Below are 27,895 nucleotides of genomic sequence, written 5' to 3'. Positions count from 1 at the left end.
TCCGGCACCTCGTAGCGGGGGCCGAGCTGAGCGTAGTCCCGCAGCTTGTCCTTGTCCAGGCGGGTGGGCACTTCCATGATGTCATGGGTCTGAAGCTTTATGATCTTCAGGAGAGACGTGAACATGCTCTCTGGGATGATCTGCAGAACCTTTGATGAGAGGACAGGCAGGGATAGAGTTGAGCACCTGTGTTAACTCTTAGCTGATGACAGTGAAGGTGACAGCAAGAAGGAAGGGAACCGGAGTGTGGATGGCTGTTTGCTCACAGAGAGGCGCTGAGAAACTTAGAAGAATCATCTTTAAATGGTAATAACGGTGCTGGACACAGAGCCCATGCTTTTCATCTCAGCACCAGGGAGGCAGGGGCAGGAAAATCTCCTGTGAGTTCAAGGCCAGCCTGGTCTACATAGAAAACTCCGGGCCAGCCAGTGCTCCATAAGCTAGCTCAAAAGAGAGCAAAAACTAGCAGGAAGCACAAGCTCACTTCTTCCCACCGTCAACTGCCCAGAGGACGGGAAGTGAATCCTGGAAGCGCTCAGGGTGATTTACCAAGCTCCTATCACAGATCTTAAAAGCTCACTGCTCACAATGTCGGTAGCATCAGAAGTTCTCTGCCATGTATGACCTGGGCTGACTCTGAGTTCAGACATGACTGGGGCCTGGATCCATCATGACTGGGGCAAGGGCCAACATTCTCATGAAGACTTGATGAAGACTTGGACTGGGTTCTGGTAAGTGAAAGCGGGCTGTGCTCCGCCACTGAGCGGCCAGCTCTGACACTGAAGAGGCAACGTCACCTCTGCTCCTCAGCTTCTGCTACTCTGAGAGCGAGAGCATGGAAACCAGTGGGATCTCCTTAGGAAGGCAGATCACACCTGCATGTCTACAGCTGGAGTGAAAACTGTTTGCTGGGCATCTGTTGTTTCTGGAAAGGAACCTGGAGGACAGGACACCAGTGTGCACTCTTTATTTGTCGCTGAAATGCAGCCAGGGGCACTTCTTACCTTTCTCACATAGGACACCAGTTCTCCCGAATAATACTGAGACACACTGAGGAGGTCAGGGCTATTCGCTTGATTAATCCGCAGCAGGGGAAGGTCCAGGGCAGAGGCAAGCTGCAAGGACGTGACACACATCTGTTTCTTGTTTCATAAATGCCCTAGAAACCTCTTTCCCCAAAGCGGAATTTACAACCCGACATTTGTGCTTCACCCAAGAGAGGGAAACTACCAGCAACGCCTCAACAGTTTCTGACGGTACATTAACACAAAACAAACGGCCCGGCAGCCATCTATTACCATGGCTGAGCACCGGCAGCATTGTTAACTTGTGAGACACGCCGGTCACCAGGCCCACCGCGGATGCTGGCAGTGAGGTAAAGGGGCTGTTGTGGTAACTCTGATGTACCCTGAAGCAGGAGAGCTGCTTGCCACTGGAGCACTTTGCATTCATGACTCCTTTCTGCCCAAGAAAGTGAGCGGTGTGTGGCGCCAGTTCACACCACAGGCATACAGGTCAAACATTTCCCAACAGCAAGCTGCAGATTTACTTGAAGACATGCAAACCACTTTTACCGTTTATGTTAGAGATGAAAACAAATTTGCATACCCATGAAATGGATGCTCACTTTTGCATAAGGAACTAAACCGTGGTGGGATGTCTGCTGCCGCGGGACCCAGAGCATTTCCATAGATGTTTATGAACCATTTCATAAAGGGATAGCGCAGAGCAGATAGCATCTCACGCTGACCAGTGACGGAAGAGCAGAAGTGACTGTTTCTCTGCCAGAAGACGCCACTGCCGGCCCCTGCTTACCTTGAGGAACGTGGCCCTGAGTTTGGTGACCATGGACGGGTTGACCCTTATGCTTTCCTGCATGATGGAGGTGAAGCTGTAAAGACGGACACGTGGTGAGCAGGTGGGGTGTGGCCTCCATCGAGGTGAACTCTCAGTGTGACCGCCCACACTACCTGTCAATCAACTGCCAGGCGAAGGAAAGGTCCCCCACGATCTGCATGGTGATCAGGACTTCCTCCTTGATATTGATGGTCCTGATCATTTGATGGAGGAACTTTCGGGTGTCGGCGAGAAACTGGCAAACTTGCAGATTTGACTCCAACTGGTGAAACTCCTGAACCTGCGTCACACAAACCCATTTGGTTAAAAGAGTTCTTGGAGCCGGGTGTTGGTGGCGCACGTCTTTAATCCCAGCACTCGGGAGGCAGAGGCAGGCAGATCTCTGTGAGTTCGAGGCCAGCCTAGTCTCCAGAGCGAGTTGCCAGGATAGGCTCCAAAGCCACAGGAAACCCTGTCTCGAAAAACAAAAACAAAAAAAGGAGTTCTTGGGGTGCAACCCTTTCCTTGAATACATCAAAGGAAGTTTACCACTTGCCAAACATTTCTTGACCAAAGTTTTCATTTCAGCTTAAGCTTCGGAAATCTCTAAGGCAAGCTCTAAGTACACAAGTATCGAGGATTAGAAAGCTCTCTTCTTGCTCCCGTCCTGCGTGTGGACAACCTGACAGGCGGCAGGCTCACCCTCACTTTAGAAGAAATACATGCATCCGGGCAACCATCCTCTTCCTGAGGACGCCCACACTACCAAGCCCGTAGTGAGTTACAGCACAGCCACTTGCCAGTGCAGGACACTCCCATGTCCTCTGTAGTGAGTTAGCACTGTCACTGCACTGGTGCAGGACACTCCCGTGTCCTCTGTAGTGAGTTAGCACTGTCACTGTGTGGGTGCAGGACACTCCCGTGTCCTCTGTAGTGAGTTACAGCACTGTCACTGTGACCGTGCAGGACACTCCCGTGTCCTCTGTAGTGAGTTACAGCACTGTCACTGTGACCGTGCAGGACACTCCCGTGTCCTCTGTAGTGAGTTAGCACTGTCACTGTGCCCGTGCAGGACACTCCCGTGTCCTCTGTAGTGAGTTAGCACTGTCACTGTGTGGGTGCAGGGCACTCCCATGTCCTCTGTAGTGAGTTAGCACTGTCACTGTCACTGTGCAGGATACTCCCGTGTCCTCTGTAGTGAGTTAGCACTGTCACTGTGTGGGTGCAGGACACTCCCGTGTCCTCTGAAGTGAGTTACAGCACTGTCACTGTGCGGGTGCAGGACACTCCCGTGTCCTCTGTAGTGAGTTAGCACAGTCACCGTGCTGGTGCAGGGAACTCCCATGTTCTTGGGGTTTCCTAAAATCCTCAAATTTGCATGTGTCACTCAAAAGGCCTGGACCATTTGCCAAAATAAGGCAAAAAAAAAAAAAAAATTCTGAGGCTCATAAAGCCGTTTATAGTGCTACTATGGACAAGGAAATCCCCAGACAAGTACTCATTTGCAGCTGGTCTGGAGACGCCTTGAGCTAACCAGAGGGACCATCAGATGAAAGTGTTATTTATAGAGACCATCAGAACAATCACAAAGAAATAGGAAAAAAATGGTAAGAAAGTATGGCAAGAGGAAAACAAGTTATTTTTTTGAGTATATAAAAACATTAAACATTTCAGAAAATAACATAGACTACTACAAGGATAGTCATCATGTAACTAACTACTTTTATTTTTCGTGTATTTACTTGCAGTGTTTTTCTTCCAAAGGTACACAACATTTCACACACCTAAAATAAGGCATAGCTCTCTAATTTTGTTGATTGTTTTTATGCCTTAGGACGATCTCTGCAATAGTTCTAGATTATTTCTGCTTCTAAAACCCCATATTTAATCAAGTTTGGATTCACAGTTGTTGCTGCAGCTCTAATCAGCTGATCAGTCAGTTATCAGCCTAATTCTAGGACACTGAATACAACACTCAAAGAGTTGCTTCTGATAAAATATCCTCAGGTATATTTTCATGAGCAAAGTATTAGGTGGGTCATAAGGTGTAACTTCTGACCCAGGACATAGTTTCATGATTTAAAAATTTACTTTTACGTGTGTGTGTGTGTGTGTGTGTGTGTGTGTGTGTGTGTGTGTGTGTGTGTGTGCTGTGTGTCCATGTGTGAGCACATACATGAGTGGAGGTGCCCACAGAGGCCAGAGATGTCAGAATCCCTGGGGCTGGAGTTACAGGTGGTTATGATCTGCCTGGCCTGGGTGCCGGGAATGGAACCTGTGTCCTCTCAAAGAGCAGTGTGCCCTCCTACCTGCTGAGCCAACCCTCCAGCCCAAGCACCGTGGCTGAAAAAGTCCATCTCACCTACAGCTGGAATTTTCTTTGGGCCGCAAACCAGCTCCCAAATACAAACACAGAGACTTACTATCAATTACGAAGGTGGGGCCTTAGCTTCGGGTTGTCCCACGAGCTCTTTTAACTTAATTTAACCTGTTTCTAGTCATCTGCTCTTTGCCTCTGGGCTTTTACCTTTCTTTCATTCGTATGTCCTACTTTCCTGCTGCTTCTTGTCTGTCTGTCTGGCCCCTGCTGCCTCCCTGGCATCTCTTTTTGTTTCTTCTTCCCCTGAGCCTCAGTTCCTGTTCTTTCTTACTCTCCCTGTCTGGGAGTCCTGCCTATATCTCCTCCTTCACTGCTGGCCACTCAGCTTTTTATTAGACCAGTCAGGTCCTTAGGCAAGTAAGGTAAAACAGCAACACATCTTTACATAATTAAACAAATATTCTGCAACATAAACAAATGCAACACTCCTTACACAGTTAAACAAATGCAACACTCCTCATACAGCTAAAACAAATGCAACACTCCTTACACAGTTAAACAAATGCAACACTCCTTACACAGTTAAACAAATGCAACACTCCTTACACAGTTAAAACAAATGCAACACTCCTCATACAGCTAAAACAAATGCAACACTCCTTACACAGTTAAACAAATGCAACACTCCTCATACAGCTAAAACAAATGCAACACTCCTTACACAGTTAAACAAATGCAACACTCCTTACACAGTTAAACAAATGCAACACTCCTTACACAGTTAAAACAAATGCAACACTCCTCATACAGCTAAAACAAATGCAACACTCCTTACACAGTTAAACAAATGCAACACTCCTTACACAGTTAAACAAATGCAACACTCCTTACACAGTTAAACAAATGCAACACTCCTTACACAGTTAAACCAATGCAACACTCCTCACACAGTTAAATAAATATTCAGCAACACTCACCTCCTCCAAAGCCTGTATTAGCTGCACAGTCTTTCTGCCTGCGGCAGTGGAGTCATCGTAATTTAGGGACAGTATTTGTTTAGAGATCTCTCTGAACCAAGCTTGAAGATTTTCTGTTAATACAGAAACAAGGACGGTATACTGAAACGCAGTGGCTGTGGTTTTAAGTCATCTTTTACAAATGCAGTTTCCATAGTACTTTTACCACGTGCTGAACATCACACCCAACAATGTGGAGGGTGCGCACCCTAGCACACAGATTAGATTTTCTGCACGGACAACGCAGTGTAGGGGAAGCTGCAGCCACACTTACTTAGGGGCTGGCTACAGGTGTAGCCAGCCAGGGCGTGGTCAGGGTGATGTAGAGTGACTACGCTTTCTCTTTCGGTTTCACTTTGGTACTTGCTGGACAGACTGCTGCCACGCAGGCTGGCTAAGGTCGCTCTGTAAGCAATGCTTTTCCCTATTGAATACCCTTATATTTCCACTTGGCTCCGTATTGGTAATTTCCCACTATAATGCAGTCTGTGGCACTGACCACTGAAGGACTAAGGCCCATATTTAAGCCGCAAATGCTGAGTGCTAAGGTGCTCATGGGGTCGGGAGGGGTCGGGAGGGGTCGGGAGGGTGCGGACTGTTGGACAGGACATGGAGCTACTGAGGAGTTTCCTGGAGAAGAGAAGGCGGAAAAAGATTTTGGGTTGTTAGAAATGAAGGTTATTTGTCAAGGTGCAGAAGGACAGACATGAGCAGAGGCTTCTGGGCAAGGTGGAGACCAACAAACACGTCAGAATTGTGAGGTACAGAACTGTGAGGTACAGTGTGTTTGCCTACATGTGTGTATATGTGCCACAGGTGTGTAGGGCCTGCAGATGCCAGAGGAGAGCATCAGATCCTCTGGAGTCACAGGCGCTTGCGGGCTGCCATGTGGGTGCTGGGAACCAAGACCGGGTCCTCTACAATACCAGCAAGTGCCCTTAACTGCTTCAGACAACTCTCCAACCAGGGAGAAAATTTATACGAGTGTTATCTTAAAAAATACAACAGGGTTTTCTATTGGTAAAGATTTCCTAAAAGGACCAGGGTCGTAAGCATTAATGTAAACATTGAGGCGTTTCCTTTAAAGAGCAGCCAGTGCCCCCACTTCTGTCACTGATGGCAGGCACTCTGGGAAAACAACTGTGGTGGTTTGAAAGAAATTGGCCCTCAGGGGGAGTGGCACTACTGGGAGGGGTGGCCTTGTTGGAGCAAATATGTCATTGGGAGTTGGGGAGCATTGAGGTCTCCTATGCTCAAGCTACACCCCGTGAGACAGACCACTTCCTGTTGCCTGAGGGTGAAGATGTAGGAATCCCAGCTCCTTTTCGAGCACTATATCTGCTGGCACGCTGCCATGTCCCACTGTGACGATAACTAAACCTCTGAAACTGTGAGCCAGCCCAGTTAAATGTTTTCCTTTATAAGAGCTGCTGTGGTCATGGTGTCTCTTCACAGCAACAGAAACCCTCACTAAGGCAAGGTTATCAAGATTAGAAGACAATCTTAAGATCTGGGTCAGTGGTTATTAATAACCTCAGGTGACATGTACTTCTAGAAGGTCCCAAGAGCTCTTTGGCCTTCATTTCCTTCCCCCAGTTGCAAACAAACGCACTTAGAAGCTGTATCTGATATGGGCAGGGATAGATGACAGCTCTCAAACCCATCAGTGGACCAATTACAGGAAGCCCTGGTTCATATTTCAAAGATAAGACACAAAATATGTCGATGTCTAGAGCAGCTTTGGTTGTTGCCCAAGTGAGAACAAGCTAGAAGCAGCACAAGCTAAACTGCTGGTTGCTAGGATACTGCCATAGGGGGCGGGGTCTATGATGATGGTCAGAGTGATGGCTAATCTTGATCATCAACCTGACTGGATTCAGAACCACCTAGGAGACACACCTCTGGGCACGTTGGCGAGGGCCTTTCCAGAGAGGCTTAGCTGAGGAGGGCGACCCACCATGAGAGCCAGCAGCACCATCCCATTGGCTGAGATCTCAAGACTTAACAGAAAGTGAGGTGAGTACCCGCACTTAGCCTTCCCCTCTTCCTGACCTCAGGCACAACGTAACCAGCCTCGCCTCCTCTGCCATGATGTGCCGTGGCCTCAACTGTGAGCCAAAAGAAACCCTCCTGTCCTAACGTTTGCTTTGCCATGTGTTTCTGACAGCCATGAGAAAAAGTAACAGTCATTTTCTAAGGCTTTAATAACATCGACACGTATCTCAAACACACCCTAACTCCTCTTCAGCAATTACCGTTTTTCTCCACTCGGGTCAGTGGCTTCACCCCTGAGAAGACATCAGCAAGCTCCGCCATCCGCTCGGAGCCCTCCTGCTTGTGATGCTCCCATTTGGACTGTTTCTCTGACAGCATTTGCTTGAACATCTGTTTACAAGATGGAAAGGGTCAGTGCTAAGAGAAGACTCGGATCAGACAGTTTACAAAGAGATTCTCAGTGAATCCCAGGACTTAACAAATACGCGACCGAGGGTTAGAGGTGTGGCTAGGTGGATGACACAGTGGTGTTGCTAGTGAGGAGCAGGGTTCAGATCCCCAGAAGAAAGCAGGAAGGCCCAGAGGCAGACGGGGTCCAAGGATGTTGGGAGCCGAATCTCAGGGCTTGGCATGAGGTCCTAGGCCATGCTTGGCCGGCCACATAGTAACCTTTACATAGCAGCTCCTTAGAACCTCAGCTCAAGAAGAAGAAACAACTTGACCCAGTCCTCCACCCACAGGCTCAGTCACCTAGGCAACCCTCCCTGGACCTCTTACTCATAAACTCTTTACCCTGCCAAACATCCTCTTTGTGGCTTCCTAATACCCTGCCTATACCGACACCTGGTGCACAAACAACTCATTTTGCCCCTCCCCATATCCTGACTATATAAGCTAGCCTGAGAAAAGTAAAGTTTGCCACTTGATCAGAATCCTGTCTTGTGGTCGTTCTTTCTGCGTCTCTTGTCCCCATTCCCTATCCCTGACTCTCTTGCCCCAGGTTGACGTCCTGCAGGACGGGACACAAGGAGAGCCAGTCAGCTAGACTAGATGAAGCTCCCGAGTTCTGGGTTTGTAAGAGACCACTGTGGTGGTCTGGGAGGAAATGGCCTTTGTAGGAATGGCACTACTAGGAGGTGTGGCCTTGTGGGAGTAGGTGTGGCCTAGAAGGAGGAGGTGTGTCACTGTGGAGGCAGGCTTTGAGGTCCCCTCTGCTCAAGCTACATTCAGTGCTGTGGACAGTTTACTTTCTGTGGATCAAGATGTAGAACTCGGCTGGGCAGTTGTTTTAATCCTAGCACGCCTTTAATCCCAGCACTCAGGGGGCAGAGACAGGCGGATCTCTGTGGGTTCGAGGCCAGCCTGGTCTATAAAGCAAGTTCCAGGACAGCCAGAGCTGTAACACAGAGAATCCATGTATGGGTGGGGATGTGGGTGGGGAGGGTGGCGATGTAGAACTCTCAGCTCCTTCTCCAGCACCATGTCTGTCTTCCTGCTGCCATAATTCTTTCCATGACGGTAACGGACCAACCCTGGGAAACTGTAAGCCAGCCTCAAGTGAATGTTTTCGTTTATAAAAACTGCTGTGGTCATGGTGTCTCTTCACAGGAATAGATACCCTAACGTAACCATGCTCTACAAATAAATTGCAAGGGACCCAACATCAACTCTGGCCTTCATAGGTGTGCACCCCCCACACCCATGCATCTACACATCAAAACACACACACACACACACACACACACACACACACACACACACACACACACACAGCATACACCTGCAAAAATTAGCTTGTATATACATCCCCACACAAGAAATTACCATTGACCCTGACACCAACTCTTAATACTATTATATTATAAAATCTGAAAGGGAGAGCCAGACAGGTGTTCCCAGGCACATAAACATAACCCGGAGGACTTGAACAGTTTATGTTCCCAAGCCCTGACAATTCACATCGGTCTTGGTGGGTAGGCCTGGCAATCAGCACCTGAGTATGAAATTAAATTTGTGACCACTGTTCAATGGCTTGTTCTAGGGAACACATCCCATAATTCCAATTTAGTCACAGAAGGGTTGAGTATTACCTTGCCAGAGGACACAGTAATGGACCAAATGACCTACGTAAGTTCCTTCTTGCTATGTTAGATGGTGATTCTATTTATGAATTCTCTCCACGAAATGTAAGCCTATGCAGGGTTGGCCAGTGGAGAAAATGTAACTTGGGGTTGCTTTTCTTTGTCCCCTGGAAACAAAACTACAAAACCCATACTGATATCTAATCGAAGGACATGCTGGATCTCACAAAAGTACAGGTGTCCACTGTCCTCTTGTGAGGTAAATGTGCCGGAACACTAATGTTTCTCTTAAAGAGTGTCTGCGTTGGTCAGCATCATAGTGAAACTGAGAAGAGGAGCAGTTCCAGAGCCTCCAGGGCGGGTCAGACTGTGGGGTCCGTGGAGGAAGAATCTTAGTCATCCAGAGAGGACACGTCACCAATAAATGACATGGGAGAAGATGAGGAACACTGATAAAGGGCTCTTTATCGCTGTCATGTAACACCGGCAACGCAACAGCACGAAACAACATGGAGACTTTGATCATGGGCTGAGTGGCTGAGGCTGAACTGTCCACTGAACTCACAGGTTTCCTATCTGCTAAGACAGAGCTGGGAGCGGAGTATAGCCACTGCATCCATTTGTTTAAATACAATTTTTACTTATCGTGTATGCAGAGAGGATGAAAAAACATCTTTAAACAAAAAACCCCAAAGACTAAGGCTACCCATTTGATATTTTTACCTCTTTGAGTATGAACTCAAACTGTGCAGTGTCCAGCAGCAACTGGAAAAGGATCTTGGGGTTGTACCTAGAGTCTGCCAGGATCTGGTCCTTGATTTGACGAAGGCGCTTGTTGTTTGGGTCACAGGCTGGAAAGAGGAGGAAGAATTTCCACTGATTTTAAGTATATAAAAAGCCCTATGAAATAAGACGGGGCGGGCTAAAGTGAGAGCTTGTGTGGTTTATACAAATTTGCCAGGGAAGGCTACAAACCGTGTCAGTGGGGGTAAAATCAGAAAAGGAGTCTGTGTAGAAGAAACCCAAAGCATTAGAAGCAGGTCAGAGGGGCTGGAGAGCTGGCTTAGCAGTTCAGGGCAATCCCTCTTCCAGAGGACAAGTGTGTTTCCAGCACCCATAGCAAACAGCTCAAAACTGAAACCCTAGCTCCAAGGGATCCGACATAGCACACACACAGACACACGCACCCAGATAGAAACACAAAGTCCTAAAGTGTACATGGACCTCCCCACTAAGGAGCAAAAATGCGAAAACCTGGAAACCAGCTTATGTGAAAGCCATTGAAGAGGCTGGAGAGTCAGAATTCCACACATTTTCAGAGACGTAAAGAGTGAGGACGTCCAGCTGTGGATGATTCCCAGGAAGCACAAATGGATGGAGGGCGGGTAGCGGGAGGGGCTGAGAGCACCCGCCTACAGGAGCTGTGAGGAGCGGCTACCAGGTCGGAGAGAGAGAGTGTTTGATGAGAGAGGGGAAGTGAGACGGTGCTGGACACAGGGTAAGTCCTCAGGAAAAGGTGAGGTGAAAAGCAGAGGGTGCCACCCATGTGGTAGTGTGTATCTGTAATCCTGGCTCCTGAGCAGAGCACCACAGGTTCAAGTCCAGCCTGATCCATATAGCAGTTGCGGGGCGAGGCATGGCTATGCAGTAAAACCTTGTCTCAGAAAACAAAACAGAAGCAAGACCAAAGGAAAAGAACAAAGAGCTTTGCAGGGTTGCTACTCTCGGGGTGGCAGTGTACGATTCTGAACACACGCTCTCTCGGGGTGGCAGTGTGAACTCTAGATGAGTCAGTGAATGTTTACGAAGCATTTGTTAAGAACACGCAAGCACATCCCCTCTGAAGACGCTCAGTGTCTCAAGTGTCTTCTGTTTTCCTGAGATTTTTATCACTGGTCTAAAGTCACAGCTCACGGATCCCGGGGAGGCGTTCCACACACTGTGTGACACTCCTGAAGCTAATGTCCAAACTATATGGACAACCTTCTGTCTCAGAGAGCTGTGACCAGGAAGAGGCTGAGGCTACCAAATCCATGCTCTCCACTCAGTAGGCTCACACCTTTACTGCCAGTCTGATCACATCTATGGTCTAGAATTCCTCCTTTTTTTTTTTCTTAAGTCAAAATCTTTCCACGAGCTTAGCCAGCTCCTGCCTTGTGGTGGAGCCTTCTTTGGCCTCCTCTGTTCATCTGCTTCAACCCTACCAGGACGCATGCCACACCCATTATGGGTTTCACACAGCCAGTGCTGACTTGCTACCTGGGACCTTTCCTTAGTTTCCTGGAGCTGCTCTAACAGGTTAGCACAAACAGCAGCTTACAAGAACACCAGTTTAGGTTTTTATGTTTTAGAGTTGCAAAATGTGAAGCCGGGTGCGTTGCACTAAAACCATGATGTCAGCAGGGGCTAAGCAAGAAGGCTCAGGGAGGCAAAGCCTTGGTTTCATAATCTGATGACCTGGGTTCAATCCCCAGGTCCCAAATGCAGGAAGGAGAGAACTAACACCTGAAAGTTATTCTGTGGCATACCATCTGTGCGCATGCTCATACACACACACACACACACACACACACACACACACACACACACACGGAGGGAGGGAGAAGGAGGCAGAGAGAGAAAGAGAAAGAGAGAAATAGACAGACAGATAATGTACCCATGAACACAAAAGCAGACACTAAAGAAATTTTCTTAAAATGTCAGCACGGTGAGATTGCTGAAGCTGTTAGCGGGTTAAGAAGGTATGTCTAACCTGTGGTGTGAGGGCCACATGCATGGCAGGACAGCTATGAAAGCGGCCCCACAAATTTATAGATGACAGCATCGTATCACAATCAAAAGGGTAGATGCCCCTAAATTGGGGGGAATTCCTTTTCTTGCCCCTTGTAGCCTCTAAAGGCCGCCTGCACTCCCTGGCTTGGGCCCTTTCTGCCTCTAAAGCCTGCATTGATTGGTCAAGTTGTATTCCTGGTGACGCTTCTGCTTCTCATCTGCCTGCCTCACTGTCACCAGTTAAGGCTCTGTGTATCGCACAGGGTCTCCTGGGATGGCCTAGGGGCAGCTCACTGGCACACTGCACCGAGAGGCTCTGGGGCTGAGGGCATGTGCCTGTGTGGAGAAGGTGTGCAGAGACGCTCTGCTGTCTTCACAGGTCTGCAGCTATCCCTCTCTATGTCCACAGCTGATCTACCCGGTGTCATCAGTGACACGCTTCTTGAACATGGGAGCCCAAGGTCCTCGTATTCCCAGCCCCCTACCAGGGTGACATCTACAGGTGATATCTGCTCAGGTGGGCCGCTCACCTCGCCAAGTTGACTCAAACATCACTACCTTAAGTAGTCAAACTGCCTCACGTGTGGTGGCTTTTGCTCTGCTAATCTTTCCTCTGGAGAGCTTAGTGTGAGGCCGGATATGTGAGTGTGTGTGGGGGGACGTGCGTGCGTGCGTGTGTGTGTGTGTGTGTGTGTGTGCGTGCGTGCGTGTGTGTGTCTGTGTGTGTGTGTGTGCGTGTGTGTGTGTGTGAGTGTGAGTGTGTGTGTGTGTGTGTGCGTGCGTGCGTGCGTGTGTGTGTGTCTGTGTGTGTGTGTGCGTGTGTGTGTGTGTGAGTGTGAGTGTGTGTGTGTGTGTGTCTGTGTGTGTGTGAGTGTGCGTGCGTTTGTGAGTGTGTGTATATAAGTATGTGTGTGTTGTGTATGTGAGTATGCATGTGTGTGTCTGTATTGTGCGTGTGTGTTGTGTGCATGTGTGTTGTGTGCGTGCGCGTGTCTGTGTGTGTCTGTGTTGTGTGTGAGTGTGCATGTGCATGCGTGTGTTTTGTGTGTGAGTGTGCATGCGTGTGTGTGTGTGTGTGTTGTGTGTGTCTGTGTTGTGTGTGTTGTGTGTGTGAGTGTGTGTGCGTTTGTGCGTGTATATATAAGTATGTGTGTGCTGTGTGTGTGAGTATGCATGTGTGTGTCTGTATTGTGCGTGTGTGTTGTGTGCGAGTGTGCATGCGTGTGTGTGTGTTGTGTGTGTCTGTGTTGTGTGTGTGTTCTGTGTGAGTGTGCATGTGTCTGTTGTGTGTGTGTTGTGTGTGTGTTGTGTGTGTTGTGTGTGTGTTGTGTGTGTTGTGTGTGTGTTGTGTGTGTTGTGTGTGTGTTGTGTGTGTGTGTCTGTGCTGTCTGTGTGTGTGTTGTGCTGTGTTATGTGTGCGTGTGTGCATGTCTGTGTGTGTGTCTGTGTGTGTTGTGTGAGTGTGTCTGTGCTGTCTGTGTGTGTGTGCGTGTGTGTGTGCGTGTGTTGTGTGTGTGCGTGTGTTGTGTGTGTGTTGTGTGTGTGTTGTGTTGTGTGTGTCTTGTTGTGTGTGTGTTGTTGTGTTGTGTGTCTGTGTGTCTGTTGTGTGTGTTGTGTGTGTGTTGTGCGTGCGTGCGTGCATGTCTGTGTGTGTGTTGTTTGTGTGTTTGTGTGTGTGTGTTGTCTGTGTGTCTGTGTGTGTGTGCGTGCGTGCATGTCTGTGTCTGTTGAGTGTGTGTTGTGAGTGTGCTGTGCTGTGTTGTGTTTGTCTGTCTGTGTCTGTGTGTGTGTTGTCTGTGTGTCTGTGTGTGTGTTGTGTGTGTGTCTGTGTGTCTGTGTGCGTGTTGTCTGTGTGTCTGTGTGCGTGTTGTCTGTGTGTGTGTGTGTTGTCTGTGTGTCTGTGTTGTGTGTGTGTTGTCTGTGTGCGTGTTGTCTGTGTGTTGTCTGTGTGTGTGTGTTGTGTGTGTGTTGTCTGTGTGTCTGTGTGAGTGTGTCTGTGTGTCTGTGTGTGTGTCTGTGTGTGTGTTGTCTGTGTGTCTATGCGTGTTGTCTGTGTGTCTGTGTGTGTGTGAGTGTGTCTGTGTGTGTGTTGTCTGTGTGTCTATGCGTGTTGTCTGTGTGTCTGTTGTCTGTGTGTTGTCTGTGTGTCTGTGTGTCTGTGTGTGTTGTCTGTGTGTCTGTGTCTGTCTGTGTGTGTGTTGTCTGTGTGTCTGTGTGTGTGTTGTGTGTGTGTCTGTGTGTCTGTGTGTGTGTTGTGTGTGTGTCTGTGTGTCTGTGTGCGTGTTGTCTGTGTGTCTGTGTGTGTGTTGTCTGTGTGTGTGTGTTGTGTGTGTGTTGTGTGTGTGTTGTGTGTGTGTTGTCTGTGTGTTGTGTGTGTGTTGTCTGTGTGTCTGTGTGTGTGTTGTCTGTGTGTCTGTGTGTCTGTGTGTGTGTTGTCTGTGTGTCTGTGTGTGTGTTGTGTGTGTGTTGTCTGTGTGTCTGTGTGTGTGTTGTCTGTGTGTCTGTGTGTCTGTGTGTGTGTTGTCTGTCTGTGTGTTGTCTGTGTGTCTGTGTGTGTGTTGTCTGTGTGTCTGTGTGTCTGTGTGTGTGTTGTCTGTGTGTCTGTGTGTGTGTTGTGTGTGTGTTGTCTGTGTGTCTGTGTGTGTGTTGTCTGTGTGTCTGTGTGTCTGTGTGTGTGTTGTCTGTCTGTGTGTTGTCTGTGTGTCTGTGTGTGTGTTGTCTGTGTGTCTGTGTGTGTGTTGTCTGTGTGTCTGTGTGTGTGTCTGTGTGTCTGTGTGTGTGTTGTCTGTGTGTCTGTGTGTGTGTTGTCTGTGTGTCTGTGTGTGTGTGAGTGTGTCTGTGTGTCTGTGTGTGTGTCTGTGTGTGTGTTGTCTGTGTGTCTATGCGTGTTGTCTGTGTGTCTGTGTGTGTGTGAGTGTGTCTGTGTGTGTGTGTTGTGTGTGTGTTGTCTGTGTGTCTGTGTGTGTGTTGTCTGTGTGTCTATGTGTTGTCTGTGTGTCTGTGTGTGTGTTGTCTGTGTGTCTGTGTGTGTGTTGTCTGTGTGTCTGTGTGTGTGTTGTGTGTGTGTTGTCTGTGTGTCTGTGTGTGTGTTGTCTGTGTGTCTGTGTGTGTGTTGTCTGTGTGTCTGTGTGTCTGTGTGTGTGTTGTCTGTGTGTCTGGCTGCCCGCCCACCCAGCCATGAGCGTTACCCGAGTCTGCCGTGTGCAGCATCAGCCAGCGGATGGCGACGTTGCAGTCCCTCAGGCAGTTCAGCATTCTGGGGATGTTGTCGAGCAGCATCTCCTCCCTCAAGTAACCCTCCTTCAGAAACTGCTGCACCTGCGCGTGCACTTTTTCGCTGACACCAGCGTATCTGCTTGCCTTTGAAATCAAAAAAATGAACAGCTGGAATTAGACGGGAGAAAACGCATCTTGAAAATGACTCTCTCTCAGGTGAATCCTGATCTCACCTCCCCACCTCTCAATAACTTCATTTCTAAATGAGGCAGTAACACACACTGTAGCTACAGCACAAGGGCAACCGGTTATTGGATTTTTTTTTTGAGATAGGATCTCATCATGTACCTTGGAACTCTCTCTCTAGACCAGGCTGGCCTTGAACTCAGAGATTCACCTGCCTCTGCCTCCCTAGTGCTGGGATTAAAGGCGTGCACCAAGACTGGTTTTATTTGCCATTTTAAAGGGAATATTGTACTTAGAATCCCGAGACTCAATTCTAGTTTGGGGTGTGATTAAATACTGGTGGCTTTATCCTTTTGTATATTGTTTTCTTTGTCTGATGCGAAACTGGACTGGGTGGTTGGTGTCTCTGATCTCTTCAACCATTTATTTAATTATTTAATTTTTGGTCTGTCTGTTGCAAGACAGGATCTCACTATAACTCTGGCTGTCTTGGAACTCACTACATAGACCAGGCTGGCTTCGAACTCATAGAGAGCTGCCTGCCTCTTTCTCCTAACTGCTGTCATTAAGGTGTGTGCTACTATGCCAGCTTGATCCCTTCAACTCCTACCCTGGATGAAAAAGAAGCACAAGAACAGAGGCCCGTTCTTCCTTCGGTGGCTGACAAAGGCAGGATGGAACAGACACACTCAAAAGTAAACTTGGGTTTCGAGTTTTCAGTCAGGGTCTTGCTGCCTAGCCCCGACTGGTCTTGATCTCATAACAATTCTGCCTTAGTCTTTGAGTCCTGGGATTACGACATCCCAAGGACGAGACTTCCCAAGGACGAGACTTCCACAGGTTTATAAAGATTAATAAAAAGCAGACCTCAGCAGATCAAAGTTGTGATTCTTCTAACAATCTTTTTTTTTTTTTGAAAGATTTTATTTATTATGTATACAGTAGTCTGCCTGCAGGCCAGAAGAGGCACCAGATCTCATTACAGAGGGTTGTGAGCCACCATGTGGGTGCTGGGAATTGAACTCAGGACCTCTGGAAGAGGAGCCAGCGCTCTTAACCACTGAGCCATCTCTCCAGCCCTCTAACAATCTTTTACAATCCTGGCCATTTAATGTTACTACAGTGAGGGTCCAGCATTAAACCTTGTTACCTAGTCAGGCTGGCTTAAAGCTCTGAAGAAACTTCTTAAAATGTCACAATGAGAAAACGCAGATTTGGAAAAGGTGTGAGTAATGAAAATTAATGCTCTGGCATCAGCAAGCATCGAGTGCCACTTTCTTAATACATCCGAGGAGACGCTGTCCTGACATACCTGAGGAGAAGTGATTCTCTGTGCAGTACTTAAGGAACACAACTTGACTAAAACATGGCAGAGGTTTGGGAGCCAATATTGATCTACAGTGGAAGCTCTGTGAACCAGACAGCGGAGCAGAACACAGTCACATACCTCAGAGGTGAGTATATAGAGTCTTGTGCTTAAATAGACAACCAGCACACCAGAAGTGTGGACTGAAGTCACACAGCACTGGAGCACCCCTACCTTCTCAGCCCAGCTCTCATCCTACTGCTGAAGACTTCAAGCCAGCTCTGGTCCTCACACAGGACGAAACCGAGTCAACTGTGGCCCTGTCACACTGACTCATCTTAGGGACTGAACCCTTCTTAGGGCCCCAGTCTCTATTTCCTGTCTCGCAAGTTTAAAGCCTGTAATTAATTCTGATGTTCACATTTGAGCTTCTAGTCATGCAGTAGGACGTACAGGAGTGCATTTTCCCAACTCCATGCAAGTGTACCTAGCTTGTTTCCTAGGAACCCCCGGTTAGCCCGAACCTACCTGCTCTTTGACATTTGAGAGGTCCAGAGTGTTGTTTAGGGCCGTTTTCGCAGCTTTGTAAGGTTCCCAGGCATCAGCTAGATTAACAGTGATGCCCATATAAATGCTGATTACCTGAAAGAGAACACAGTCAGTCACTCAGTGCTTGGCCGCATCGGCTTCTGTCCAGGAAATGCAAAGGTGTGCACAGAAGTGCCCTCTCTTCCCTTTTTTTTTTTTTTAAAGATTTATTTATTTATTTATTATGTATACAGTGTTCTGACTTCATGTCTGCCTGCATGACAGAAGAGGGAACCAGATTTCATTATAGATTGTTGTGAGCCACCATGTAGGTGCTGGGAATTGAACTCAGGACCTCTGGAACTGAGCCGTCTCTCCAGCCCCTCTTTCCAGTTTTAATTCATGCTCGTGAAAACCTAGGGCTCTCCAAATGAACAATGACAAGTTTGCTTTTCATGGTAAAGTAAGTGAAATAACCTAACCCTTCCATACTGTTGAGTGTTGGGTTTCTAGATGAACAAGGGGAAACAGTTGCTTTTCTTTTCCTTTCTTTGTTTTGAGACAGTGTCTCTCTAAGGCACCATCGTGCCAGCTCAGTTTTCTCAATTATTTTTATGCTTTTACAAGTCACTGATGGGAATGGTGAGATGGCTCAGTGAGAAAAGGCATTTGCTATACAGGCCTGGTGATTTAAATTTGTTTCCTTGAGCTCTGGCATTTGTGCGTGCCTCTGTATACCACACACACACACACACACACACACACACACACACACACACACACACACACACACTTTTAACTCTTGAGACCTCTCAGCTCTCAAACAAATCTATTGATGTCAACATTGAGTGATTTTTAATTTTTACTTTATGTGTATAGGTGCTTTCTACACATATGTCTGTGTATCGTTTGTGTGCCTGGTGCCATTGAGGCCATAAAAGGGTTTCAGATCTGGAGCTGCAGTTATGGACAGCTGTGAGCTGTCATATGGGTGCTGGGAATCAGACTCAGGTCCTTTGGAAGAGCAGCTGGCTCTTAACCACTGAGTCATTGCTCCAGCCTGACTCATGACTTTCAATCTTGCTGTTTAGAAAGTGATTTTCATGTCACACTTTCCTTTAAGGGCAGTTTTACCCATTTCTTACAAAGTTTGTTGTGGAGCACTCCCATACTGCACAACTCTAGGTTGCTTTTTGTTTTTAATTTGTAATATGCTTCCCTCTTTTATACAATCTGGGTATTTTTTTTAATCAAACATGTAAATACATCTTTTTAATGCTCAATCAAATTTGGATTGCGCCATAGTGAGAAAATACGGTTTATAAACCATCACAAATAGTTTATAAGCTTCTTTACTCTGTTGAATTCTTTTATGATCTACTACATATGCAACTTTCATATATATATCCTTCAAACACTCATGTAACATTTATGAGGCAGTTTATGTCTGGAAGAGATGTATAAAAAATGTTCCATCATGATTAGTTTTGTCACTTTCACCACGTGAATCCAAGAATTTTTGTTTTATTATTTTGAGGGCGTTACTGGATGCATATGACTTCACAGCTGTCAGTCATCTCTGTGGATTATCCACTTTGAGCATTTTACATGGTATCTCTCTATCTCTAGTAATGGTTTTCTTTAACATTCTCTATCGTCTGATGATTCTCACAAGTTGTTTTTACTGGCTTACATTTGCCTGGCACATCTTTGTAAAAACCTCTTGGGTCACGTGTGCAGGCGGTGCACTTACTTTTAGGTGGTATACTTCAGGACGCCGTGATTACAGCACTATGGTCAGATACAATTCATTTTAGCAGCATAAAGCAAAACTACCAGAGTTTTTCTTTTGGTTGCTCAACTCCAAGGCCCTAACTTCAATTCACAGGTTGACAGTAGCCGTCAGCTCCTAGCTGTTGGCTGTTCTCATACTGCCAGTGAACTGAAGTGTCTTTTAACAGCCAGCCAGTGTGACAAGGCAGCTGTGACTCAGCCGTGAGACGTGGAAGAAAACCTGGTAGCTGAGAACCTGACCTGGCTCACGGCATCACCATAAAAACTTTCTCTGCAAACGTATCATCTATAACAGGTGTGCTGACCACTTTATGAGAAACAAAGTGTAAATGGTACAAGCCCACCCCTGCAGTCAGCCATCCAACCCTTACTAAATCCACCGCAGTCATCTTACAGGTACAATTTGTGAAAGGGAAATGACTGTTCAAAACTGACAAGTTAGGAGAACTCTGCTAGCTTAAGCTTGTATAGATGACCTTTATTTATAGAACAGAAAGAATGAACAGTCCTGGCTTACACTCTCAGTAGCCAAATTAGGATACATGTCGACACACAGTTTTACTTTCGGAGTGTCTATTTTAAGGAAAATATTACTGTGTTTGTGTAGAATTTTTCTTTTACTAATTGGTTAGTTCTTCATGTCATGATTCATAAAATTCTCACTAAATAGGATAATTTTGTTCCAGTGAGGTTTTTTTTTTTTTATGTGCGTATCCAATTAGTTATAAAAAATTTTGGCTTCTAGGTTAAAAGCCAAAAGAAAAGGGCTGGAAAGTTGGCTCAGGAGGTGAGAGTGCCTGCCGACAAACTCAAGGACTGGAGTTCAATCCCTGGGACCCACGTGGCAGAAGGAAATCACTCCCCCAAGTTCTCCTTTATACATGGAAACATACCCAAGAAATAAAAGGAAAAAAGTTTAGAAGGCACAAGAGTAAGAGGGCTCTGCTTATTTCTGTTTAAAAGAATTTTTAACTAAGAAACTTCCACACAATATACTTTGACTATGTTTTCCCTTCCCCCAGCTCCTCCCAACTCTGTACCACCCAATCTGGCCTTGAAGTCATTAGGTAGCTGAGAATGACCCGGCTCCCGACCCCCTGCCTCTGTGTCCTTAGCTTGGGGTACTGTTGTCCCAGGAAGCCAGTTCTGTGGCAAAGTCTACAAAAGGGGAGGAATACTTGCCCAGTTATCCGGGAAGTACTTATCCACGATCTCTCTCATCTTTGCTTGGTGGGTGTGAAGAATGGAAGGTTCAAAATAGAGAATAACGTAGAGCATGGCCGCTTGATTGGCTAGGGCAGTGCTGCGATGCTCTGGCAGAGGGTAGGCGGAGACCTGCAACACAACATCCCAGAGGTCACTGCTGCAACAGCCACAAAATCCCAGAGAGCACTGCTGCAACAGCCACAACATCCCAGAGAGCACTGCTGCAACAGCCACAACATCCCAGAGAGCACTGCTGCAACAGCCACAACATCCCAGAGAGCACTGCTGCAACAGCCACAACATCCCAGAGAGCACTGCTGCAACACAACATCCCAGAGAGCACTGCTGCAACAGCCACAACATCCCAGAGAGCACTGCTGCAACACAACATCCCAGAGAGCACTGCTGCAACACAACATCCCAGAGAGCACTGTTGCAACAGCCCACAACAGCCCAGAGAGCACTGCTGCAACAGCCACAACATCCCAGAGAGAGCACCGCTGCAACACAACATCCCAGAGAGCACTGCTGCAACATCCCGAAATATCCCAGAGAGCACTGCTGCAACAGCCCGCAACAGCCCAGAGAGAGCACTGCTGTAACAGCCACAACATCCCAGAGAGCACTGCTGCAACAGCCACAACATCCCAGAGAGCACTGCTGCAACACAACATCCCAGAGAGCACTGCTGCAATAGCCACAACATCCCAGAGACAGCACTGCTGCAACACAACATCCCAGAGAGAGCACTGCTGCAACACAACATCCCAGAGAGAGCACTGCTGCAACACAACATCCCAGAGAGCACTGCTGCAACAGCCACAACATCCCAGAGAGCACTGCTGCAACAGCCCACAACAGCCCAGAGAGAGCACTGCTGCAACAGCCACAACATCCCAGAGACAGCACTGCTGCAACAGCCCAGAGTACATGCTTGAAGCGAACAGTCAGTGTCTGAAGTCCCACCAGCTTCCAGGATAGTGGCCCCCAGAAGTAGTCGTGGAACTTTGTCCCTTCCTCTCATCTCGAACGCCACAACACTCTCTTCCTCCCGAGCCCTGGCTCTACTGAAATTCTGCTTTCACTTTACGAGACAAGAGTCTTAACCCCGCACCCCCACCTTGTCGCCATTTTTGTCTTTTCGATCACACACAGACTATCTCTTGGAACAGATGGACTGTAACTAAATAAAAGTGTGATCCTATTACTTTGTATTTGTTCATCAGTCACTGAAATTCGACTTCCACCGTCATCCCAATGGAGTTTCTTAACAATTGCTTTCTAGAACTCATGCAAGAATGGAACACTTATTTGTGTTTTTTTTCTTTTCAAGACAGGGTTTCTCTGTGGATTTGGAGGCTGTCCTGGAACTCGCTCTTGTAGACCAGGCTGGTCTCGAACTCACAGAGATCCACCTGCCTCTGCCCTGCCCTCCCCCAGTGCTGGGACTAAATGTGTGCGCCACCACCCCTTGGACCTGCCTATGATTTTTTAAATACTATTCTCTGCTCTACCCTTCCTTCTGTCTTTTCCACACCTGTGTTCCCCAGGCATCTACACCCTTACTTATTAGGTAAGACTCTCGGGCTACACAGCACCTATCGGTCTGAGCTACCAAGAGCAGGGAGGGGAGACATTATCACAAGGACGGATGCAGCAAGGCCACATGGATCCTGCAGGCAAGAAAGTGGTTTGGAAGTGTGTGGGAGCCCAGGACGCCCTGAGTGGGTGTGCTCTCCTGAAGTGTGTGGGAGCCCAGGATACCCTGAGTGTTTGTGCTCTCCTGAAGTGTGTGGGAGCCCAGGATACCCTGAGTGTTTGTGCTCTCCTGAAGTGTGTGGGAGCCCAGGACCCCCTGAGTGGGTGTGCTCTCCTGAAGTGTGTGGGAGCCCAGGATACCCTGAGTGTTTGTGCTCTCCTGAAGTGTGTGGGAGCCCAGGATACCCTGAGTGTTTGTGCTCTCCTGAAGTGTGTGGGAGCCCAGGACCCCCTGAGTGGGTGTGCTCTCCTGAAGTGTGTGGGAGCCCAGGACCCCCTGAGTGGGTGTGCACTGCTGAGATGGGCACAGTCAGGTCAAGAACCCAATGCCTCAGACCTATGGAAATGACAAGCCTCCTGAGGTGAGGCTGAGGACGGCAAAGCCTTCCTCTGGTTGGAGTGCAGACGCTGGCAGTGTGTGCAAAACCTATCGACCGCAGCTTTCTTCTCTCAGATGCAACCCGAGGCCGCTCACCTACAGGGACCTCCAACCCAGTGGCTCTCAACCGTCCCGATACTGTGATCCTTTAACACAGTCCCTCATGCTGCTGTGACCTCCCCCCAACATAAAATTATCTGTGTTTGCTGCCTCATCGCTGTGAGTTTGCTACTGTTCTGAACTGTCATGTAAATCTCTGTGTTTTCCAGTGGTTTAGGCGACCACTATGAAAAGGGTCACGGCCCACAGATTGAGAACCAATGACCTAACCCCTCCCACTGTCCTAAAGACAAAAGTGTTGACGCTCTGAGCTGTTGTGTGGTAGCTGGTGTGGCTCCATCAGGGTGCGCACAGCCCCCACCCCACCCCACCCCAGATTTTCTATACAGGGCTGTGTGTACAGAACAGGCCCGGGGCTGTAAACCAGAGCGCCCCGGCCCCGTTTCTTTCCCCAGATGGGTCTGCCCAACTCTTTCCCTCCAGATCGTTCTTCATATACCCGGCTGGATGAGGCCGCCCCTTAAAAACTTTGTAGAAACTGTTTTTCAGGCCTCTTTTCAAATACCAAGAAACAAGAGAATCTGATCTATCAGTCAGGACCAGCGACGGGGACGGGGGTGGGGGGTGGAGGGGGGGGACACGGACATGCAGGACAGATGGTCACGGGGAAGGAGAAAAGTGTCACACACCACCTTAAGGCGTGGCCTGTGGACTGAGAAAATGGAATGGGAACAAGCCTCCTGTGAGGCTGATTTAGACTCAATTCTCAGCAAATGGCAACAAATATTAAAAAGTCCCTGCATTGCGCATAGTATCTGATTGCGAATGTTTTAAGAAAAAGTGCGCAAGAACCAAAGTCTTATTTACCCTTAACATACTCATATGAAAAAGGAATGGGCCACCAAAGAGAGCTCTGTGACAATGACACCCTACCTTACAGTACTATAGATATACATGGAACCATGTGATTTTCCCCCAGAACAATGCAGTCAACGGTGACTCCCTGCAGGAAGCGGGCAGGAGCGCCACAATCCGCAGAGAAGCTAGAGCATAGCATCGCTCTCTGTCTTTCTGCGTGTTGTGCACAATGGTGAGGATGGGAGTTAACTTTCAGACGCTGCAGGGTCTTTGCAGGCCTGCTCAGGCTGCCCGCTCCGTCTATCCGACTCCCTCCTGCTCCACTCTGTCAGCTCCAGTGGCACACTGTTTCCCCAAGCTAACACGAACACCTCTTCCTTCCTAAGCTACAAGTCCACTCTGGGTGGGGACCAGAGCCTGCCTTCTTTGGTGATGAATCCAGCACCCAGTCCATGAGTGAACATAACAAAGGTTTCTTGAGCCCCTTCTTTCTTTCTTTCTTTCTTTCTTTCTTTCTTTCTTTCTTTCTTTCTTTCTTTCTTTCTTTCTTTCCTCCCTCCCTCCCCCTCCCTCCCTCCCTCTCTCTCTCTCTCTCTCTCTCTCTCTCTCTCTCTCTCTTCTTTCTGTTTTTCGAGACAGGGTTTCTCTGTGTAGCTTTGGAGCCTACCCTGGCACTCGCTCTTGTAGACCAGGCTGGCCTCGAACTCACAGAGATCCGCCTGCCTCTGCCTCCCGAGTGCTGGGATTAAAGGCGTGCACCACCAACGCCTGGCGAGCCCCTTCTTTCTAACTGCTCACGTCCATCTTTTCCCTGAACCCTCCGATTCTCCCAAACTAACAGTTTCCACTCCTTCGCCCTGTAGCACTGTTTAAAAGCTTTACAAATAAATAGTTTCTAGCTGCTGTTCTGAGTCACTGGAGGGAAGAGGAGGAGTGACGGAGGATGAAAGGAAATTTTCCCTTTTAAATTAAGGCCCCCTGACTCCTACCTGGTTGTAAATGTCGTCTGATCTCAGGCGCCCGATGACCATGCTGATGAAAGTTTCATTAATAGGCACTCTCTGGAAATAGCTCTCAGGATAGTTGGGTGGCCTTTTGGCTCCTGGCTGGCTGGAATACCCTGTACTTCGCAGCAGCTTGCAAATATCATCCATATTCGAGTCAGCAGAGGACCGAGCAGCACTGAGTCAAAACAACCAAAGAAATCACGTCAGAAACACCAAGTCTAAAAGCAAAGGACTCCATCCTTGAACTATGGCCGGTCCATTAGAGTCTTAATTCAAAAGCAGACATTTGAAAAGCCTATGAGAAGGATAGGTATTGGTTCTCTAAAGCTTTACAGCCCACTTTCCAAACCTTAGGAACTGGATTTGTCTCATCATGCTTTCCAAATGTAAAAGCAAGCAATGCTGTATTTGGAATACACTACAGAATACCACAGCAGGGTTGGCATTGGCGTCTCAAGATCAATAGATGTTACTAGTGAAGGGGAAAGTTATCTTACAGAGATAAGATAAATGAAGATGACAGACAGCCACATCTGTCCTGGGTAGGTCTTGACTTCAAATGGTTTCAAGTTCAGGTTTGACTACCAAATGAGTGATGCAGAGCACACGTGTGTGTGTGTGTGTGTGTGTGTGTGTGTGTGTGTGTGTGTGTGTGTGTGAGTGCGCGTGCGCGTGCACATTTGTGTTTGTGTGCCTGGATTTCTTGAGATAGGGCCTCACTATGTAGCTTAAGCTAGCCTCAAACACTAGCCATCCTCTTGTCTCTGCCTTCCAAGTGCTGGCATCACAGGCGTGCAGTTCCTTGGATTTTAGAATTATGGATAAAGAATAGGAAAGCCAGCCCAACATTTTACAAAAATAAATTAAAAATTATTTTAATGTGGCTTTATACTACTTAGTTTTTATTGGCAAGCTGCATAAAAATACCTGGGATTTTTCATGCTGGAATACTGCCCTCGGTAAGTCATGAATCCATCTTGAATACCTTATAAATGACATCACAGTCTCCTTCAACTGTGTCAGCCCCACTGACAACGGAGCTTGCATTCCAGGGAGGTTATTCCCCAGGGAACACAACTGAGTTTTCCCGGCTGGGGTCCACAAGCAAACATTTTTTTTTCTTTTCTTTGTCCTCACGCTGTTCTCTGGGCACCTTCATGAGCAAAGGCTACTTCAAGTGTCACCTTCCCATGTGATCTTCTCCAAAAGGTCCAGAGACATTTCTCGGACATGGATATAAGACACTGAATACACAAGTGGGCGTGAATGGATGATCCGCAACAGGGGGCAATCCCTTCAGAAATGATAACTAATGTTGAAGAGATCAGGCTGGACGAGCAGCTGAAGGCAGAGTGCTAGCCCGTGCGTGCTCTGGATGATGCCGCGTCCTGAGAAAGTCCCTCTGGGGAGGACCTGTCTCCCTTGGCCGTTCCTGTGGATTCCACGAATCATCTCTTTATCCTAAATTCACAATGGCCCCTGCTTATCCACTGTTTCTTCCGTGAGATGGTTTCTGACACTGAACTTGCATTCAGGGTTCCTGTGTTTCTTTTTCTAGACGGAGTTTCTCTGTGTAGCCCTGGAGACCAGGCTGTCCTCAAACTCAGAGGTATTATACTTTGTACTTAGCACTGATTGGGTTATTTTTTTATTTTTTATTTTTAGGACTTACTGTATTATTTATTTGTGTGTGTGTGTGTGTGTTTATTATGCCCACATGCATGCAGATGCTCGTAGAGGCCACCAGAGGGCACTGGCCCTGCTGCAGCAGAGTGACTGGTGGCTGTGAGTTGCCTGACATGGGTGCTGGGAAACGAACTCAGCCAGGTCTTCTACAAGTGAGGCAGAGGCAGGTGGATCTCAGTGAGTTCGAGGCCAGCCTAGTCTCCAGAGCGAGTTCCAGAACAATCAGGACTGTTACACAGAGAAACCCTGTCTCAAAAAACCAAAACAAACAAACACACGTATGCACTTTTTGGACACATTTTTTTCAAAAGACTGGAAACCTGTATGGGAGGTGGCTTCTCGGGACCCTACTTCCTGCAGCCAGGCAGCTCTGCACAGATTCACGTAGCACAAGAATGTGTTTCTGTGTCTATGTTTGTATGGGGGAAGAGTCCACTTTCAACCTGACCCAGAAGGATAGCTTTCCGTCACCCACATGAGAGCCACAATAGAAAGCTCCTTCATTTCCTTATGGGCGCCAAGGCGTCTTGCTTGGGAACTAAAAAAAGAAAACTTCAAAAGTAAAACATTTAAGAATTTCAAAATTCAGGGCTGGAGAGATGGCTCAGAGGTTAAGAGCACTGGCTGCTCTTCCAGAGGTCCTGAGTTCAATTCCCAGCAACCACATGGGGGCTCACAACCATCTCGTTATGAGATCTGGTGCCCTCTTCTGGTGTGCAGATATACATGGAAGCAGAATGTTGTATACGTAATAAATAAATAAAAAATCTTAAAAAAAAAAGAATTTCAAAATTCCTTACAATTTATCCTCAAGTGAAAACATTCAGAATTCCGATTCCTGCTTTATGACAACTGCATCATTATATTCATCTCTGTATATTGCTATGTCTTGCATACAGCATTTTACATTTTACATAGTTTTTCCGGGATGTAGTCTGTTAATCATAATACATGAAGGTAAAGCCATATTCCTTCAGTGTGTTCAGAAATGTGTGCACTTCATCATCTGTCATCACAGGCCACCGCTCCCACCAGGGCAGGAGCACACAGTGCAGGGGGTCAGCAGCAGCACTGGGGGGTACTCGGGTTAGGCCAGGAATACCTGTATCGATAGTAAGAAACCAGCATTCTCTCTCTGACTTCTCCTTCAATCTTCTGGTCAATGACGAGAAGCATAACTCCATATAAGTATAGGGCTTCACACTGTGAAGGCAAAGGACAATGGCCGAATTCACTAGGCTGCCTGCCTGCAAGCTGACAACGGCACAAACGATCACTCGGTCCCATTCCTCCTAAGAGCTGTTTATACTTCAAAGTAAACACACGTTTTTCTGCAAAGGGCTCTCAACCGCTGTGCAGAGCAGGCTTTGAAAACTGACCCCAAATAAATTTCAGTTCCTAGTGATTATTTTGCTAGTGACATCAGAATGAAATCTCAATTCTATCACTAAGGATGACCTCGAACTAATCTTTTTGTGTCTACCCCCCCAAGGGCTGGGATTATAGACCTGGCACCACACTGTCTCTAACAGACATTTCTTAAGTAGTCACCATGTACTAAGTACCAGCTCCACGCCTTGGATGTAAAAAGAAGGTGGACTACTTCTCTTTCTTTTTGTTTTTGGAGACAGGGTTTCTCTGTGTAGCTCTGCCTATCCTGGAACCTGAACTCAGAGATCGGCCTCCCTTTGCCTCCAAGTGCTAGGATAAGAGGTGTTTGCCACCACCACCACCCGGCTGAGGACTGAACCCAGGGCCTTATGCTTGCTAGGCAAGCACTCTTGTGTTCTACCACTGAGCTAAACCCTCAACCCCAAAGAAGGACTCCTTCTACAGAGGAAGCTTATAATCCAACATGTCTTTTCTTGCACGAGTAATTTCATATGACACC

At 47.5% G+C, this 27,895-nt stretch overlaps 1 protein-coding gene across 2 annotated transcripts in view; it reads right to left on the bottom strand.

The window, feature by feature from the left end:
* The window catches only part of Washc5 (WASH complex subunit 5), a 52,588-nt gene that overhangs the window by 19,783 nt on the left and 4,910 nt on the right, over window positions 1–27,895 (bottom strand). For both annotated transcript variants that reach the window (XM_027431601.2, XM_035449692.1), the window contains 12 exons: window positions 27,107–27,207; window positions 24,301–24,493; window positions 20,233–20,385; window positions 17,257–17,370; window positions 15,209–15,380; window positions 9,972–10,099; window positions 7,428–7,557; window positions 5,134–5,246; window positions 1,971–2,137; window positions 1,816–1,891; window positions 1,005–1,115; window positions 9–149 (listed from right to left, as the gene is read on the bottom strand). In XM_027431601.2, coding sequence (XP_027287402.1) covers window positions 9–149; window positions 1,005–1,115; window positions 1,816–1,891; window positions 1,971–2,137; window positions 5,134–5,246; window positions 7,428–7,557; window positions 9,972–10,099; window positions 15,209–15,380; window positions 17,257–17,370; window positions 20,233–20,385; window positions 24,301–24,493; window positions 27,107–27,207 — 1,599 coding nt within the window. The remainder of the gene's footprint in view (window positions 1–8; window positions 150–1,004; window positions 1,116–1,815; window positions 1,892–1,970; window positions 2,138–5,133; window positions 5,247–7,427; window positions 7,558–9,971; window positions 10,100–15,208; window positions 15,381–17,256; window positions 17,371–20,232; window positions 20,386–24,300; window positions 24,494–27,106; window positions 27,208–27,895) is intronic.

The sequence above is a fragment of the Cricetulus griseus genome, chromosome 10 (assembly GCF_003668045.3).
Source record: "Cricetulus griseus strain 17A/GY chromosome 10, alternate assembly CriGri-PICRH-1.0, whole genome shotgun sequence".
In the NCBI taxonomy this organism is placed as follows: Eukaryota; Metazoa; Chordata; class Mammalia; order Rodentia; family Cricetidae; genus Cricetulus; species Cricetulus griseus.
Note: the sequence above shows the minus strand (reverse complement) of the source record. Positions and strands in the feature narration are given on the sequence as shown.